This window comes from Cupressus sempervirens, chromosome 2 (genome assembly GCF_028749045.1).
Source record: "Cupressus sempervirens isolate cs-2001-9-10 chromosome 2, ASM2874904v1, whole genome shotgun sequence".
In the NCBI taxonomy this organism is placed as follows: Eukaryota; Viridiplantae; Streptophyta; class Pinopsida; order Cupressales; family Cupressaceae; genus Cupressus; species Cupressus sempervirens.
In genome coordinates, this window is record NC_143119.1 from 722,846,480 (window position 1) to 722,862,850 (window position 16,371).

The 16,371-nt window shown below is 34.0% G+C and overlaps 1 protein-coding gene across 9 annotated transcripts in view; it reads left to right on the plus strand.

Annotated features, from left to right (window-relative positions):
- LOC149575418 (C18orf8) overlaps window positions 1–10,811 on the plus strand; it is a 148,467-nt gene extending 137,656 nt beyond the window's left edge. For all 9 annotated transcript variants that reach the window (XR_016360170.1, XR_016360171.1, XM_089815150.1 and 6 more), the window contains 2 exons: window positions 2,224–2,403; window positions 10,344–10,811. Coding sequence is in view for 7 of the 9 variants with exons in the window: in XM_089815150.1 (XP_089671276.1) it covers window positions 2,224–2,403; window positions 10,344–10,520 (357 nt within the window). In the remaining 2 variants the exon portion in view is untranslated. The remainder of the gene's footprint in view (window positions 1–2,223; window positions 2,404–10,343) is intronic.
- The last annotated feature ends 5,560 nt before the right edge of the window (window positions 10,812–16,371 follow it).

The following is a 16,371-nucleotide window of genomic DNA, read 5'->3' on the forward strand; positions in this document are numbered from 1 at the left end:
TTATCAGCAAATAGATGCTTGGTTTTCATGAGGAATAATACTATTATCAAGCATTTGCATATCAGATTTTTGTAACATACGTAATACTATCTTCTAATGCACTAACAACAGTTTTTGCACCCTAATTTCTCAGCCGCATAAATTTATGTGATTTGGGATCTTTACTGCAATCCTGTACAGCTTCCAATATGTTGTCTTAGACTTGTATCGTGTTCCTGTAGGTGACGTACATCACCAAGCAGTTGTTACGGAATTCATATAGTACCTTAAATTTTTGCATTAAAAACATTTAAATGAGGGCTAAAATATATAAAATTATTTAATATTATATTTTACATTTATATTTTATCAGGAGACTTCGAGGGGACTTCACTTTTTGGATTAGGAGACGGGGAGACTTTAGGAGACTTCGTCATGAAGTCTCCAACCTTTTTTGAGGTCTCCGGAGACGCGAAAAGTCTCCGAGACGCGTCTCGGTCTCCGAGACGCCACTTTTAGGGGGGAGACGGGTCTCCTGGTAACCATGCATTGCAGTCCACGTGGTACTGGATAGCATTTTGCACTAGTGTCACCAGTCACATTAAAAAGTTTATCTGGCTTACTACAGTTTATAGGGGGCTATCCGATTTGATTAGTCTAAAAGAAAAGTCACTTACATTTATGCACATTGTTAGTATTTCCTTAGAGTTCCTTGTTACAATTTCATGGTCTATCTACCATTTGTATCCAACTCTTTGAATTTTTTATTTGGTTACTTCCATTCACAATAGAAATAGAATTGTGTTTATACTATTGATTCAGTGGTAGTGTATTCTTATTTGTACCAAATTCCTGGGCCTAAATAACCTAACCTATTGTTATAATTACTGTGTTCTCTATGCAGTGAATATTAATGCTTGGAAGCTTCTATATTTTGGATTTTTTTCAGCTAATATTATGGCTGCAACATAAACATGTTTTATTTGCATTTCAAATGTGAGAGAGCTAGGATATATGTGTACAGAATCAAGAGAACAACTTCAAGGTTTCTTCCCTTACGTTGAGATCTCAAACAAGATCAAACAAGATACTGAGAAGATATACTAGGTCAAATTTTACTTCTCTGAACACTTGGCATCTAAATCAGTGAACGAGATGATATCTGAAGCCAAGGAACACAGTTTATTTGATAGTGTGTTTTTGTAGACCAGGAGATCCATTGATACAACGAACACAAGGGAAATGGCTCTTAATAGGGCTGACAGAACAGCATTGGCAGAGTACTTGTCATTGACAAGTCACTATGTTTGCATATATATGGCTAGGGTTATTGCAAATGAAATTGCTTCACTTAGAAATGAAGATGTCATTCATACAGTATTCTGTGAGAACTTGATGGATCTATGTCTTGATTTGGAAGATCAGTTTTAGCAAAGCATTCCTGTTTGACAAATCATCATATTTGCATAACAAATCTTGGGTTGTTGCAAATCAGATTCATTTCACCAAGTGATGCATTGTTATGTATTTCTTGTTCATATTTTCTGTTTAATTTTATAAAACCCAGCCTTGGAGATGGTTAATTTGCCTTGTACCTGAGTGTTCATATTTTCTTTAATTGAAGCTTGTCCTTTGATATTGACTGATCATTTTTTTTTGTATTTGGCGCTTAGTTAATTATGTTTTCCTCAGTTAAAGTGCCATTATTGTTTCTGGTCTATTATTTTGTCTTTATTGACTACTTTTAGTTTTTTTTGGGTTAGTGAGATATGGCAGTGAAGAAGGTTGGTTAATTCATGGGAATTTTCAAATTATTTATTTAAGGAGCTATATATACATTTCTTTGGTCACTTTATTTTAAGAATGGATGTTGAAGGACTCAAATGAGATTCCATTTTCATTCTTTGCTGGTTTTCTAAAAGCTATATTAAAAAACATCATGGACTCTTGAAACTTTGAAGTCCTTTTATATTATGAAATAAATTTATTTGGAACTATTTTAATTTTGTCTCAATTTGAAAAGATTTGGAATTTTGCACCATTTGAATTTGATGATGTCTGATAAGAACTTTGTCATTAGTAGGTGGCAACACAATCAATTGGTTTTGTTAATTTTGTGCGTTAATGTAACTTAATTCATTTTTGTGATTCTTGAGAACCTAAATATATATTTGATTTTACATGTTTTAATATTTATATATGGAGCATAAGCTTTATGAGGTTTACTTTCTATGTTGTTTGTAGATTGTGGAGCCCTCAAAGGAGGTTGGAATGCAACTCTTGGAGATAGGTTCTTTTCATTTACCAACCCGTAAGTTGGGCATAGACATGCTAAGACAGCTTTCTTGTCATAGTGAATATGTGGCACTTCTACTTCAAGAGGGACGCTTTATGGAAGCCTTGCGATATATTCGAAGAAATAAAGTGAGATCCTTCTGCCTTTTGAGTGAACACGTCATATTCTTTTTCTTTCAAATTTTATCGACTGCTTCTCCTACTATAACAGATTTATTTAGGTTCTTATCGTATTTTATTACATCCTTTAAAAGGTTGTATGTTCTTAATCTTCTCCCATACACAAGTTATAGAGGCTTGGTTTTTGGCTTTATTGCTACAAATCATATTGGTTCATACATCCTATTTTGTGTAGCTTTTTAGATATAAAATATTTTCCAGTTAGTAGAGTGAAATTGCTATTAAAAGTGAAATTCAATTTTTAAAACAAAAAATACAGGTGTTTTTTGTCTAATATTGAGTCTTCTGTTAAATTCGATCTCAAATTTTTCTGTTCTTTTTTGAATCAATCATATTAATTTCATAAGTCTTGTACAGACTGGAATGTTTGTGATATATTGGTAACAGTGCATTATGTTCTGTAGTCATTTTAAGCTTCTGCATATGAAATTTTATGTATTTATGGTATGTTGCCAAGAAAGCAACATGTACAAACCATTAATTTTAATTTTTAAAGAATCTTCAATAAACGTGTTAAGCTTTTGTATATGTAATATTGTAGAACTTTTGAAATATTAGTCAATGTTGATAAAGATGGCATTTCGCTGCCAGAGGAAAAGCAAACAAGAAAGTGCAGTGTCTTCCATTTCCAACATGCAACTGTGGAATGTCCGCACCAAGTCCAGAATTTGATCTATGAGTGCGTGCAACCATGTAAATGAGCTCCTAGTATATTGAACTGAATTTGAATTTTGTAATGTTAGAAATGTTGAGGCTTTAGGATATTTTTAGCCATGCAGTCACCTACCTTGAGGGATATCCATTGTTAGAGTTGTTTTTTACTGAAGTTGGCAAAATATACTCATGTCTGAATCATGAACATATATACACTGTATATACATGTGCACAGATTTTGTGTCTAGATTATCTGATGAAATTAGCCACTTGAATATTCTAAAAATTTCTAGAGCTTGGAATATTGAGAGTCGAGACTACATGTTAGATTCTTTTACAAACGTATATTTGAAACATCCCATTTGTTTTGAATATTTCTTATAACTAAGAGGTTTAATAGTGAGAACAAAATTTCCATGCCCTTATTCAGTTGAGTTTGATGTTTTAAATCTCAAATTAGTTGAGACATACAGGATATTCTAGTTGTGCCTTTCCCTGCCTTGAGGAGATATCTATGAGTTATCTCTAAGTCTGGTTGTTGAATCTACTATAAAGCATCCAACTCACAGTCACATACAGAGATCCACCGGATTCACCTATATTTATCTGGATGAACAGTAACATGCCCATCTTCAGAAATTGAAATTATTGGCATACAAACACAGAATATGAATGCTTTTATTGCTATCAAGTACTATATATGCATTCTCCACATATTGTCGACCCTTTAAGTACATAAGACTCGAGAACACTGTTCCTTTGCAAATTTGCCTAGCCCATTCTACTCACTTAGCTACAGGAAAATTTATAGTAGGCGTGACGTTTTGACACAATTTATTGGCTCAAAGTTGTATTTGAGTTTGAAGATGTTAAGACATGAAAATAAATTAACTAATAAAAAAAACAATGGTAAGATTTGGGATTAAAGATCAAAGTAAATATATGAATTTATTATTGGTACACGCAGATAAAAACGCTAATATATAGTACGTGTTTGTAGCAACTATTTTGATTATTGTTTTTCTATGTTGTGTGGTTAGGCAGATCTCATAGTCATATGGGTCCTATTTGGGTCCAGGACAAAGAGTACTTGGGGTTCTACTTGAAGGAACCTAGGGTGCTCAAGGTAGACCTCAGACACTTAGGGTAAATCTAGGCAATCCCAGGCAGATCCTTGGGCAGCCAATAGAAAAGCGTGTGACCAATATTTCCTTTAGTTTATAGAAAAATTATTCCCCTCTAGTTTTCTAAAAAACTGAAAAACGAAGAAGCAACAAAAAATTGTGTGACATTATGGGACGGAAATGACTGGAGAGAAGATTGTACTTTCGCAACAAATAAAATAAGTTAATTTGTAATTTAGTCTCTAACGATTGTTACTTGATAGTTGCCGACGGTTGACATTCTCAACCAATTTTGGCTTGGCAATATATTTGTTATTGTACTTATTATTCAGGGCTACACTGTAATGTCCCCTGCATGGACTAGACTTCGTTTATCCTACATTTCTCAATTAGGCTTTGAATTGTAATGTCCCTGATAGGATTTGTCATTCATCTTATTAGATTTATCTTTAATGTTCATGTCCAGCCTTATTACTAATTCAGCTCAAGACAGAGAGTGGGTATTAACCAAGTTGCCTAGATACCAACTTTACAATGGATTACCTCAGAGTTTACATATCCAAGCCTTTAAGCCTTTCTTGGGATGATGCGCGCATGGCACTCGGGATCATTGATCCACACCCTATTTTGGGGAAAAGGTCCATTGCTTGGATTTATACAGGCCCCTCCTTGGTAACATTACAACTTCCCTTCTATAAGTCAATATTAATAGGATTTTGAGTACATATGAGTTTATCGATTTGTTATGATTATATTTATTTTTTACGGATGAATATATATAATTCTGGTTTAGTATTTTTTTGTAGATCAGTATTTCTCATTAGTACACTACAACATTTACTGTTGTTAAACAGTGCTTGCCAGCATTGCAGATAATTCAATTCCTTCAATAATAATCATTCTGTTTTCTTTATATTCAGTGACATAACTCTTTCCTTTATGATGAGTAATAATAATTATATTTTTAATCTGCTATTCTTCCATAGAATAACAGATATGATATAATATTAAATAAGAAATGTTTGATGGTGAAATGAATAATCTTCATTAAATATCCTAGACATCGAAAGATTACATCTTATGGAGAGTAGACATTTTATTTGATAACGACTAATTATTAATTATATATATATATGTATGTATGTATGTATAATATTTTATTAAATGTATAATTAATATTATGATTATATTTTTATTAAGTGATAAAAAATTTGTTGAGGGGTAATCAGTTGAAGCCTAGATTATTTATTTTTCATTTATTATTATTGTTAAGATTAATTATTATTATTGTGTTAATCTCAAGTAGATTTGAACCCAAGACCTCCCCGATGAGAGGCTCACAATTTACCGATACGTTGTAGGCTCTTGCCTTGATAATTAATTATCAAATTATAATTATTATCTAATAATTATTTATTTTAAATTTCAATACATAAATCATTATTTATTTATTTTAAATATTATTTATTTGTAAAATATTTCTTTTGCAATTTATTAAAATTATTTATTGCAAAACTCTAGGAAGGGGATATGTTATTTTTTACAAGTCTTTCATTGTGAGTAGTTACACCATAGTTACGAGACTTGGACTCGCCTCTGACTCGAAAAATCAAAATCCGATTTGGACTCGAATTTGGCGACCAGACTCAGCAAGGACTCGGAAAATTGAAAAACCCATGAAATTCAAAGATTTGTAAGGATTTTAAGATTGCTTCACGTATCTTTTAGTCAATTAACATCAAATACACAATAATTGAGATAAATAGAAGCTACTTAATGCGCACAATTTTGCATAGATCACATAAGTATAAAAGTGAATTTCTGAAGGGAAAAAACTGAATAACACAATATAAAGTTATAAACTATAAAGTATAAATTTAAAGTAATAAACATAGTGTCATTCCAGTGTCAAAGACTCAAATGTCTACAATATTCATGGATTACGAAATCCATGGTATCAAATTCAAAAGTTCAAAACATATATCAAAATAACAATCAGAAGACTAAGGCTCATAGTAGTCTATGTCTTACGAGTGTGCCTAAGATAAGTCATGGAAGACTCTAGAGCCATCCTCTCTCCCTGTGTCTGAGGTTGAGCCTGAACCTCATCCTCATCCACATAATCCTCGTCATCAGACTGGGATCCATCACTCCTAGCCTCAGGGTACTATATTTTGTCTCCTCGTACTCCAGCCTCCTCAACTGCCATCACTACTGCCTTAGCCTCCTGATCCACCTGATCTACCCACTCCACATCTTCATCACTGAAGATAGGATCATCCATCTCTATGTTCCACTTTGCATGAGGATCAACATTCTCTAATACAATCGGTGCCAAGGATCTGTCTATGGTGAAGGCAAAGATTGTACTGAACAAAGACAAGATCATTCAATTTTTCACTCCCAACCTATTGCGCTTCTTCAAGTGTATGTGCTCAAATAGACTTCAATTATGTTAACATCCTTATGTACTAGATGGCTGGCTAGGATGCGAATCGCAATCCTCTATAAATTTGGCACCTTTGTGCCAAACATCTCCCACCATGCATCTGAAACAAGAAAATTTTGAATCATATCAATAACTTTGAATTTATCAAATTAAAATGGTAATAGAATTAGAAATTAGAATGTAGAATCAATGACTTTTACCAAGCATCAATTCTGTTCTATTTTTCTTGCACAACTCCCGTGCAAATAAGTCCCCTTGAGCTTTTTAAACAACTCAATCTCACGGACTACAATTGTTCCAATTGTTGAATCAGGTGACATTCTCTTTACAACATCGTAGCGACCACTCCACACCTCATGATTAGCCTTGAAATGTGGGCTGAATTGGTATGCTGGATTAAAGAAGTAGGCCGCTGCATGTATAGGCCTGTGAAGTAGATTGTGCCAATGTCTATCAATGGCATCCCATATAGGCCCATACTTATCTCAATTCCCTACAAAAAAGAGCAAATGGCCTCCTTCACCCTATCCATGCCCTTATAAATGTAGCCCATTGAGGGCTTCTCTCCATCAGCAGTTCGTAGGAGAACAAGCAGCGGCTTTAGAAACTGCAATCATTATGAAAGTTGGAAGAGAAATAATCAGCTTTAAGTTTTTTCTTTAAAAAATAAACAATAATTTATAACATAATTTCATAAACAAAATAAAGTTGAAATGAGAACAAAAAGGAAAATTACTGTCACAATATCAGCAATCGGTGTCCAAAAAGAAGCTTCATCAAAAACATAATCAGTTGCATCAATCCCTGCAGTGGTCTTTGCATATGATGATGTAATCCACTCCTCACTAACAAACATGTGTCTCAAATCTCCCTTTGAATCAAGCAAAGATTTCAATGTGAGAAAATTGGTTGCAAATCTAGTGACCCCTAGATGAGACAACTCCTTTTGCCCATTGTGTTTCCTCATGAGGTTGAGGACCTATGTATGATTATATATGAATTTGCATACACTCCTTCCTTGCTCTATAATTGTTTTTATCCAAAGGAGTTTACCAAAATCTTCTAACATGAGGTCAATGCAGTGAGTAGCACAAGGGGTCCAAAATATGTGAGGGTGTCTCTCCATAAGAAGCTTTCTTGCAACAACATAATTTGCTGCATTATCTGTAACTATCTGCACCACATTCTCCTCACCCACGTCCTTTATCACTTCATCCATTATTTCACAAAGCTATTGAACATTCTTTATTTTTCCTAAGGCATCAATTGATTTCAAAAAAACCATGGCACCTGAAGAAAAAGAAACAAATTAGTATAATAATTAATGATGAATTATAATTTATAAATTCATAATTTATAAACTTAATCACTTAAGTACAAGTTCTGCTTCTAAATTTTTAATGTCTAAGACTAAGTACAATTACGGTTTACCTGATGAGGAGAGAAGAAAGTTGAGGAGTGTTCTACTCCTATCAGTCCAACCATCAATCATGATGGTGCAACCCTTCGTCTTCCACAACTCACGTTGCTCCTTGATTGCAATTTCTACATCAGCCACCCTTTGGTTCAAAATAGGGCCTCCTAGCGCTTCAACACTAGGGGCTTTGAACCCCGGACCACAAACAACAACAACATCGATTCCAATTTGCCAATAAGGGGATCTAAAACAAATAAAATAAAATTTAAAGTTAAACAAATTAGTGTATTATAAATAAATTTGAAAACAAAATACAAATTAAAATAAACAAAATAAGCATATTATTGTCTCTTGAAAGTTGAAAGTTGAAACTTTGAAAGCAAGAGAAGACATAAATTTAAATTTAAATAAGTACCTTGCTGCATTAAATGAAATGTTGTTGTAGATGAAGAAGACTCCAGGTGCCAATTTTGCATAATCATGTTTCTCCTTATTCCAACCCATGCTCTCAAGCGATGGTTATGCACCTGGAGCTGTGCGTGGAGCAAACATGGAATCAAGTGTTGATATTTGCTTACGAATGCAAGGCCTAATGGTCACACTCGTAGAAGCAGTGGCATTCGTAGATGGAGTAGGGTATAATGGAGAGCGAAAACTAGAAGATCTCTGTTGGGTTAGTTGTGTCATTTCTTCTTGTTGCTTCTTTTTCAATTCTTTTCTCTCTATTTTTTCCTCTAGAAGAGTTTGCATGTCTCGCATAACATCTTGGGGTACATCTTTGCATTTTTTAGCATCACGTCTAGGTATATTTGCTAGGTGATACTTCAATCTATTTATTCCTCCCCTATTATATGTTACATCGCAATGCCAACATGTAACAACTCCCTTTTTGTGCCCCAGGATGACATGTTTCCAAGCCCTATCCCTTGCTATTGCACTTGGGTCTGCATTAGGGTTAAATGGAGGCCTAGTTCCAATTCCTTCACCGTGAGACATTACAATTTGTTATCATTAGCATCATCATCAAAAGTAGTAATTTACTAGCACTTTAGTGTTAGGAAGTGTGATGGTTTCCAATTAAACGATTATAATTTTGGGGTGTAATAGTTATGATGTGCACTTCAAAGTAAATTCTAGGGTGTAATGTTGTTTTTCAGGTAGGGAGTGAATATATGTAAATAAGTGTTGAGCAATATTGAGTAAACAAGGCATGCATGGAAAATAACAAGAAAATGGAACAAATAGGATTGAAATGAGTGTGAGTTGGTTGATCATCTTTGATGCTACTTGAGATTTAGCAATAGCCAATATATAAATTCTCAACCTACCAATATATGTGAGGAAATCACCAAATCATCAAGTAGAGAGCTAGACCATTAACTACCATTAAATTACTACAATTCATCATGTAAAAAGCTGACCATTAATTATCATTTCATTAAAGTTCAGTGGTATTTAAAGATTCTAACGTTTAATTTCATCATTCATTCTTCATTGGCTCAAGTGGCTGTATCTTTTAGAATGTATGCATTTAAATACATTTCAAGCAATTGGCCAAAGTAGTCCTACCCAGAACGGCAAAAATCATTTGGGGAAAATATCAGCAAACCAGAGGTATATTAGTTTTTGAAAAATTTGGGAAAATATTTATCATATGACAGCCTAATGCAGCAATACTTTCTTAATTTCTAACACAATTACAGAAAGTTGGGATGTTATCCTGAAAATTTGTATTATATATGCAACCCGCATACATTTGAAAAATTTAAGGAAGTGATGAAATTATCTCCATATTGGTGCTGTATGCACTTTTCTTATAATAGAACATTCTCATATTTACATATGGGTTCAAGCTAAGGTTACTTTTACCGATCAAAAGTTTATTGATGCTTTGTTGTATTTAATGACAAAATAATTACAGTTTTAAAAAAATTAAAAACCTATCATCGTGACTTCTGAGTTTTGTATGCCTTATTGATGCAATGATGTGTGTCTGTGTGTATCCAGGGTTATGAAGATCTTATATATTTATATATGATGCAAGCATCCTGTAGAGAATATTTCTGCATTCTATCAATTATATTCAATATTTTGCTATCAATAATTAATAATTATAGAATAGATTTGTTCTATTACACTCATTTTGTGCTGTTATGTTGAGTATTTAGTAGCATGTTGGTGTCAGAGATATATGTTGATTATTTAATAATTCAGATTTGTAAGCAGTTAACATTGTATGATGCAGGTACATTCAATTTCCCCCAGTTTATTTCTTGAAGCAGCTGTTTTGACCAAGGACTCGCAGAAGTTGGCTTCTGTTTTAAGGTTTTGTACAGATTTTGTACCAAATTTTGAACTGACATCTGATTATAGTACATTTTCTGGCATCATAAATGAGATGAACAATGTTGCAGCTGCGTGAATTGGCTATCAACTAGGGAATAAAGTCATAATCAATCAGATTTTGCATTTTCAATTAAAGCAATTTGATTCTAGAGAAAACCTTCCGCTGAGAACAAATTGCTACTCATGGTCATTCAATTGATACTGGCAAAAACCTTGCCAGCAGGACATGTATAGCCAGCCATATGCTAGTTTTTGCATCATGTTCATTTACATTTTAAACTACTAGCTCAATGGAAGCTATGTTATCTGTACATATGTTGGAGTAATTGACAGTTTTGTTCTTTTTAGTGACTCTTTTTCAACTCAACCAGGTATAGACTCAACTGACATCTGATTGTTTCCTTATCTTATTACAAGGTTTTTTTTAAATTCTTAATTAGAGGGAAATAATTCTGTCTTGTCTTATGTCACTTTCATTGGAAATTTAGGGAGAGCCAAATAGAAGATTTTTTTTTTTCATTAATCAATAATACTTTGCTTCCATTGCAGACCTCTCGTGGAATAATATATTGTATATATCGCATGAGTCAACTTTTATAACAACACTAACTTCTTACACTATATCTAGGTAGATTGTTCAACCACCTTTTATTCTCTCCCTCCTCTTCTTTCTCATAATCTCTAACATGAGTGGTATAAACAACTTATTTACATTATTATTCTCACTCAATTACACTAATTATAATATTATGTTATTTCTTAACAACTTAATATTAAATTTTTTAACACTTTAAAACACCCATTTGAACCCCCTGTCAAGCGTGAATATGGTACAAATTTTCACAGTTTCAACTGCAGCAAAGCCAATTCTTGTGGCTTGCGATCTTGATTTGAATGAAGGAAACCTCTTATCAATCTTCCATGGCACACAGGTTTACCACAAACATGGACACAATTAGGAAGACACCCATCCATTCACATCATATGGTTTTTTGAATTATTACCGCTAACCATTTCAAGTTCCATAATTGCACCACACTAATGCTCTAGTTCACTATAATATTTTTCACTGAGAGGAAGTAGATCACATTTCACATCTAGTATCTGAATCTTGCCACACATTTTACCTACATTTGAGAACTTATTCTTCTTCCATTGCCACTAAACCTATCACTGTCCAACCACACTTCCAAGAAGTTTGACAATCAGAAGTTCTCTATAACTGCTGTTCTCCCATGCAACTGTTTACAATATGAATGATGCAAGTCTTCTCTTCCCTTAAAAGTTCATGGTAATGCTTACAATGTTCCATATATTTGCCATTGTTATTTGTTGCTGCTTCATTCATGGAAAGCATAGGAAACTACCACGGCCGTTGTAAGTTACCCTTGACTCAAGTTAATTTGGTGCAAGTAGTTTTGTCACAAACAATTATGCAACCCTGTCACCAGTGACTGATGAGAGGTCATTGAATATCCTCCTGCCACTTGTGCCTTCATCCTCTTATGGGTTTGCTACTTAGCGTATTTGGCTTTGAAGTTCAGTTTTAGGATGACCCCTGACAAGATGGATATCACATACAAACGATAGTGCATCTATTTACAATTCAAGAAACTTTTAATTCTCATTACTTTTTTTGACACTGCAACTAAAACCCCTCCCTTCCCCCATGTCAAGACAAAGCTATAAAGGTGATGGCTATCACCAATAATATCCCTTAATGTTATTTTGTAACACTTCTAAATTTCTGTCTTATAAGTTCGATACAAAATTTAACATATATATTTCCCTCTTTTTAATACATTAAAGTAGAAAGAATATCAATCGTTTTATATCCTAAGAGAGGTCGCAAAAGGAATATGAGCTGTTCAAGAACTTATGGAAAGAATGATAACCATGATGAGAATGTTATCAATGCTTGCTTGATAACTCGTTAAGTTCAGATGATTATCGAGATGCATTACAATTCAATTTATCATCACAGCAACAGACACATTTCTCATATCAAACAAGACATTCATTGACCATTTTCTTAGAGTATCAACTAAATTGCCCAACTTCATGTCTCACTCGTGTGTGCGTGCACATTTGACATCTTCAATGCTGTGAAATTAAGACCGGGTTATCAACAATGCCTTGATCTTTATCCTAATTCCCTTTTTGCTCTAGGTTCATGTTTCAATTGATTTCTTTTGCTCGATTTAGTGTGCCTGCAATTGTCAATCCAGACTATGTTTCCATTTGGACAATATATTTAAAATCGTGGCTCAGACAATGTTAATATTTGTCACATCATCACCTTTTTGACTTGTTACGAACTAAAAAGATTGAATGTTCAACAAACAAGAAGATAGCAACTAGCAAAGATTTTACAAATACCACATCAAAATTTCCGCTTCAAATAGCTCACAAAATGTTTACTATTTTTACAAACTATTTGTAGGCTTGATTTTATTCTTCCTCTTCTTTCCAAAACATTTTGAATTTTACAAAATGAAAACATGCAAACCCATAGAAAATTCTGAAACTTATATTTAGGTGAATCTTAATATATACATTCGTACACCAAAAACCTCTAGAAAGATAACATCTAAAAGGATGTCAACAACAATTTCTTAGGCATTTTATGCCTACAAATCTTTGAATCTTCATGCCTTTATACCTTTTTGGTTTCACTCCTTTTTGAAGTCTGATATTTTTCTTCATCCTAGAGCTTTCATGGCTGCCTGGAACACAATAATTGCACTTGCAAATTGTAATTTCTTCTCTCTGTTCTTCAATCTTTCTCTTCTTGGCAAGTTGATTGCCTATATTCTTCCTTATGTAATATTCTGGAGCAACTTGTAAGTTTTTTCTCCAACCTTGTTGCTTGTTAATATCATTGAAGACTGCATTGTGGAGGAATCACAAAGTGGCACCCAAATCTGTCCTTCCTTTTCTCCATTTCTCTTTAGTTGTCATTTGTAATTCCTTATGTGCCTGAAATTTCTCTTTAAATGCAATCAAATACAACACCTAAGCTCGCTAAACTATTTCCAATGCTTTGTTGTTAATGTCTTTGAACGTTGAATCAAAATAGGAACCGAGTTGGGCTATATGGGAAGTTGAAGGGTCTTAATGTATTTTTTCAAGAATCACTATAAATTTCTGCCATTTTAGGTGCTTGAAATGAAAGAATAAAAGAAGATTGAAAGGCCAAAGGTCACTTGACTTATGAATACTTCCATGGACATACAAATTAGTTTGGTTTATTTTCCTTTACAAGATCCCTTTACCATGCCAATGGAATCCTTAAAATCATCAATTTGTGTATTGTAGTCAAGATTAACAACGTAGTTGCCCTTTATTTTTGAAATAAAAGACGAGTCTTAATGAATGAAAATTTATCATTGCAACACTTCAAAAGACACTCTTGAGGCTCAAACTTTTTTGGTGACGCAGGACTGCTTGTCAGCTCTAATGCTCCTACATTAGAGACACCAAGTGAGAGATTTGCAAACATAGTTCATAAAACAAAGTTGAATGTTTGAACCTTACTTTCATATTGCAAAAAATTTGCGACGGACCCTGTAACTATGACAAGTACTTAATTTTTTTAAAAATTCTGCTCTACCAATACTAATAATTAGAAGAATAGTAGACATTTCTAGTAATTTTATAATCAAAAAACCTTTGTCAGTATGTTTTATAGAAATCTAAAAATTCAAAGATATAACGAAAACAAACTAAGGCTAAATGGAGAGAGAAACTAAACTAAGGTCTAAAAGAAAAGACTTCGAAAGAATGGGAACCTAAAAACTAACTCAACAAACCAAGCAAGAGAGAAAATTACATTGTAGGTCACATTTCGGGGTTTTAAATCACAATGATTCATGACACAGTGGCCTTTCAGAAAAAGGACCAAGCCAAGTGATAGTCAAGATTTTGGGGTTTTGGGACCCACCCCCTACTTCTGTGTTTTGTTGTTCAAGGAACCTTGACACTGGACTTGTTGATTTTGTGGATTGCTACAAATGTAGTTGCACTACCTGTTGTAAGCTGTGTTTTTCAAGTGTAGCGACCTTGTATATTTATATGAGAATTGAGTTAAGAATAGACATGCCCATTCATGGGACAAATCTATTCATTAATATAATGAAAATCATCACACACACACAAACACACACACACACACACACACAAAACATCAACACTCCCTCTTAGCTAGGGAGACACACATAGACACACACACACACACACACACACAACATCAACACTCCCTGTTAGCTAGGGAGGATAAACACAAGATAGATATTACACCATTGGTAATATTAAGAATGACAAGTTTTAAGGGTATCTTTGATCAGAAGATATCCACATTTTCAATATCACATTTGATATTATGAGTATTGGTCTTCCAAAATATCAACACATTATATTCATCAAAATCTGTCAAGTAACATTAGATATCACACCATTCAATGAGATTCCTCTTTGGGTAAGGCTATCGAACCTTCACCTTCACTTTTGGCTAGATTCAGTCTTGGAGGCTATGGGGGATGCCCTTGCGGACTTCTTGTTGGTTGATTTAGTTTTTTCCAATATTTATAAGACGACGTATGCTTACATCCTTGTGGAGATTGATGTCTCCAAGGGGCTCATTGAAAAGATTAAGTTGGCTTCTCCAAATGGTTCTTGGATTCAACTTCTTGATTATGAGGGTATTCCCTTCAGATGCAAGAAATGTCATAAGATTGGTCATCTCGTTGCGCGATGCTCCTCTAACAAGGTTAGATTGAAGAAATCACCTTCTTGGTGGTTGGCTGTTTCGAATGATCACTATACGGTTCAAAAAGTATTGATAGATGTTGATGAGTTGGATAGCTCTTCTCATATTGATCTTTCTTTGGTAGAGGATTTTGTTGCTATCTTTGATGATTCAAATGTTGTCCCTATGGTGGTTTTGACTCAGAATGTTGCTACTGTCCCTTCCGCTACTGAATTTGATGATTCAAATGCGGCCCTTTTGGCGGCTTTGATTTAGAATGTTGCTGTTGTCCCTTCTTTAGCTGTTGACTTTGTCCAGAACACTGTTGCTGGTGCTGATTCAACTATTTTATCTCTTGCTGCCAGGGTTTTGGGGGTTAGTACTGGGGCTACCCTTTGCCTTGGGGGTTGGTAGAAGGCTGCTGGGAAGGTGGAGGATGGTTGGACTTTAGTTAAAGGAAAATAGTCAAATCCTCCAAACCTTCATTTGATGTCTTTATGTTCTCAAAAGACTGGACCAAAATGTAAATCTTGATGGTCTGTAGCTTTTTGGGCTATTTGCCCTCTTGTTGGAAACTTTGGTGTGTCCCTCTAGTTTGTCGGGTGGTGTTCCATAGTTGTTTTAAGATCCATCATTGTTATATCGCTCGTCCTTTTGTACAAGTTTTTGGGTCCTGAATTGAAGCTCTCTCAAATACCAAATTCAATGGATATTTCACGACCTCAAATGGTTGCAACATTGAAGAGTTGATGTTCTCCAATGGCTGACTAAAATTGGAAACATTAGTTTCTTCTCCCAACTTGATATCAAATACAATTCACAAAATCGGATGATAAACAATGAAGCTCTCACCTCTTTTTATACTTTTCCTTGACCCTCGTAGAAGGAAATAAAATATTTAATAATTGCATTCTCGAGAAGTTTCCCCCTTCCAATAATTAATGCAGTTGCTAGAAGCTTCTCTCTTGCAATACAATAATTAAATAAAATATTTAATAATTGCATCCTCTAGAAGTTTCCCCCTCCCAATAATTAATACACTTGCTAGAAGCTTCTCCCTTGCAATACAATAATTAATTGTGCTTCTAGAAAATGAAATTACTAGAAGCTTCCCCCTTCCAATAATTAATGCATTCTCCAATTAAATTAATTAAATATAAAATCACTTTTTTTTAAATTT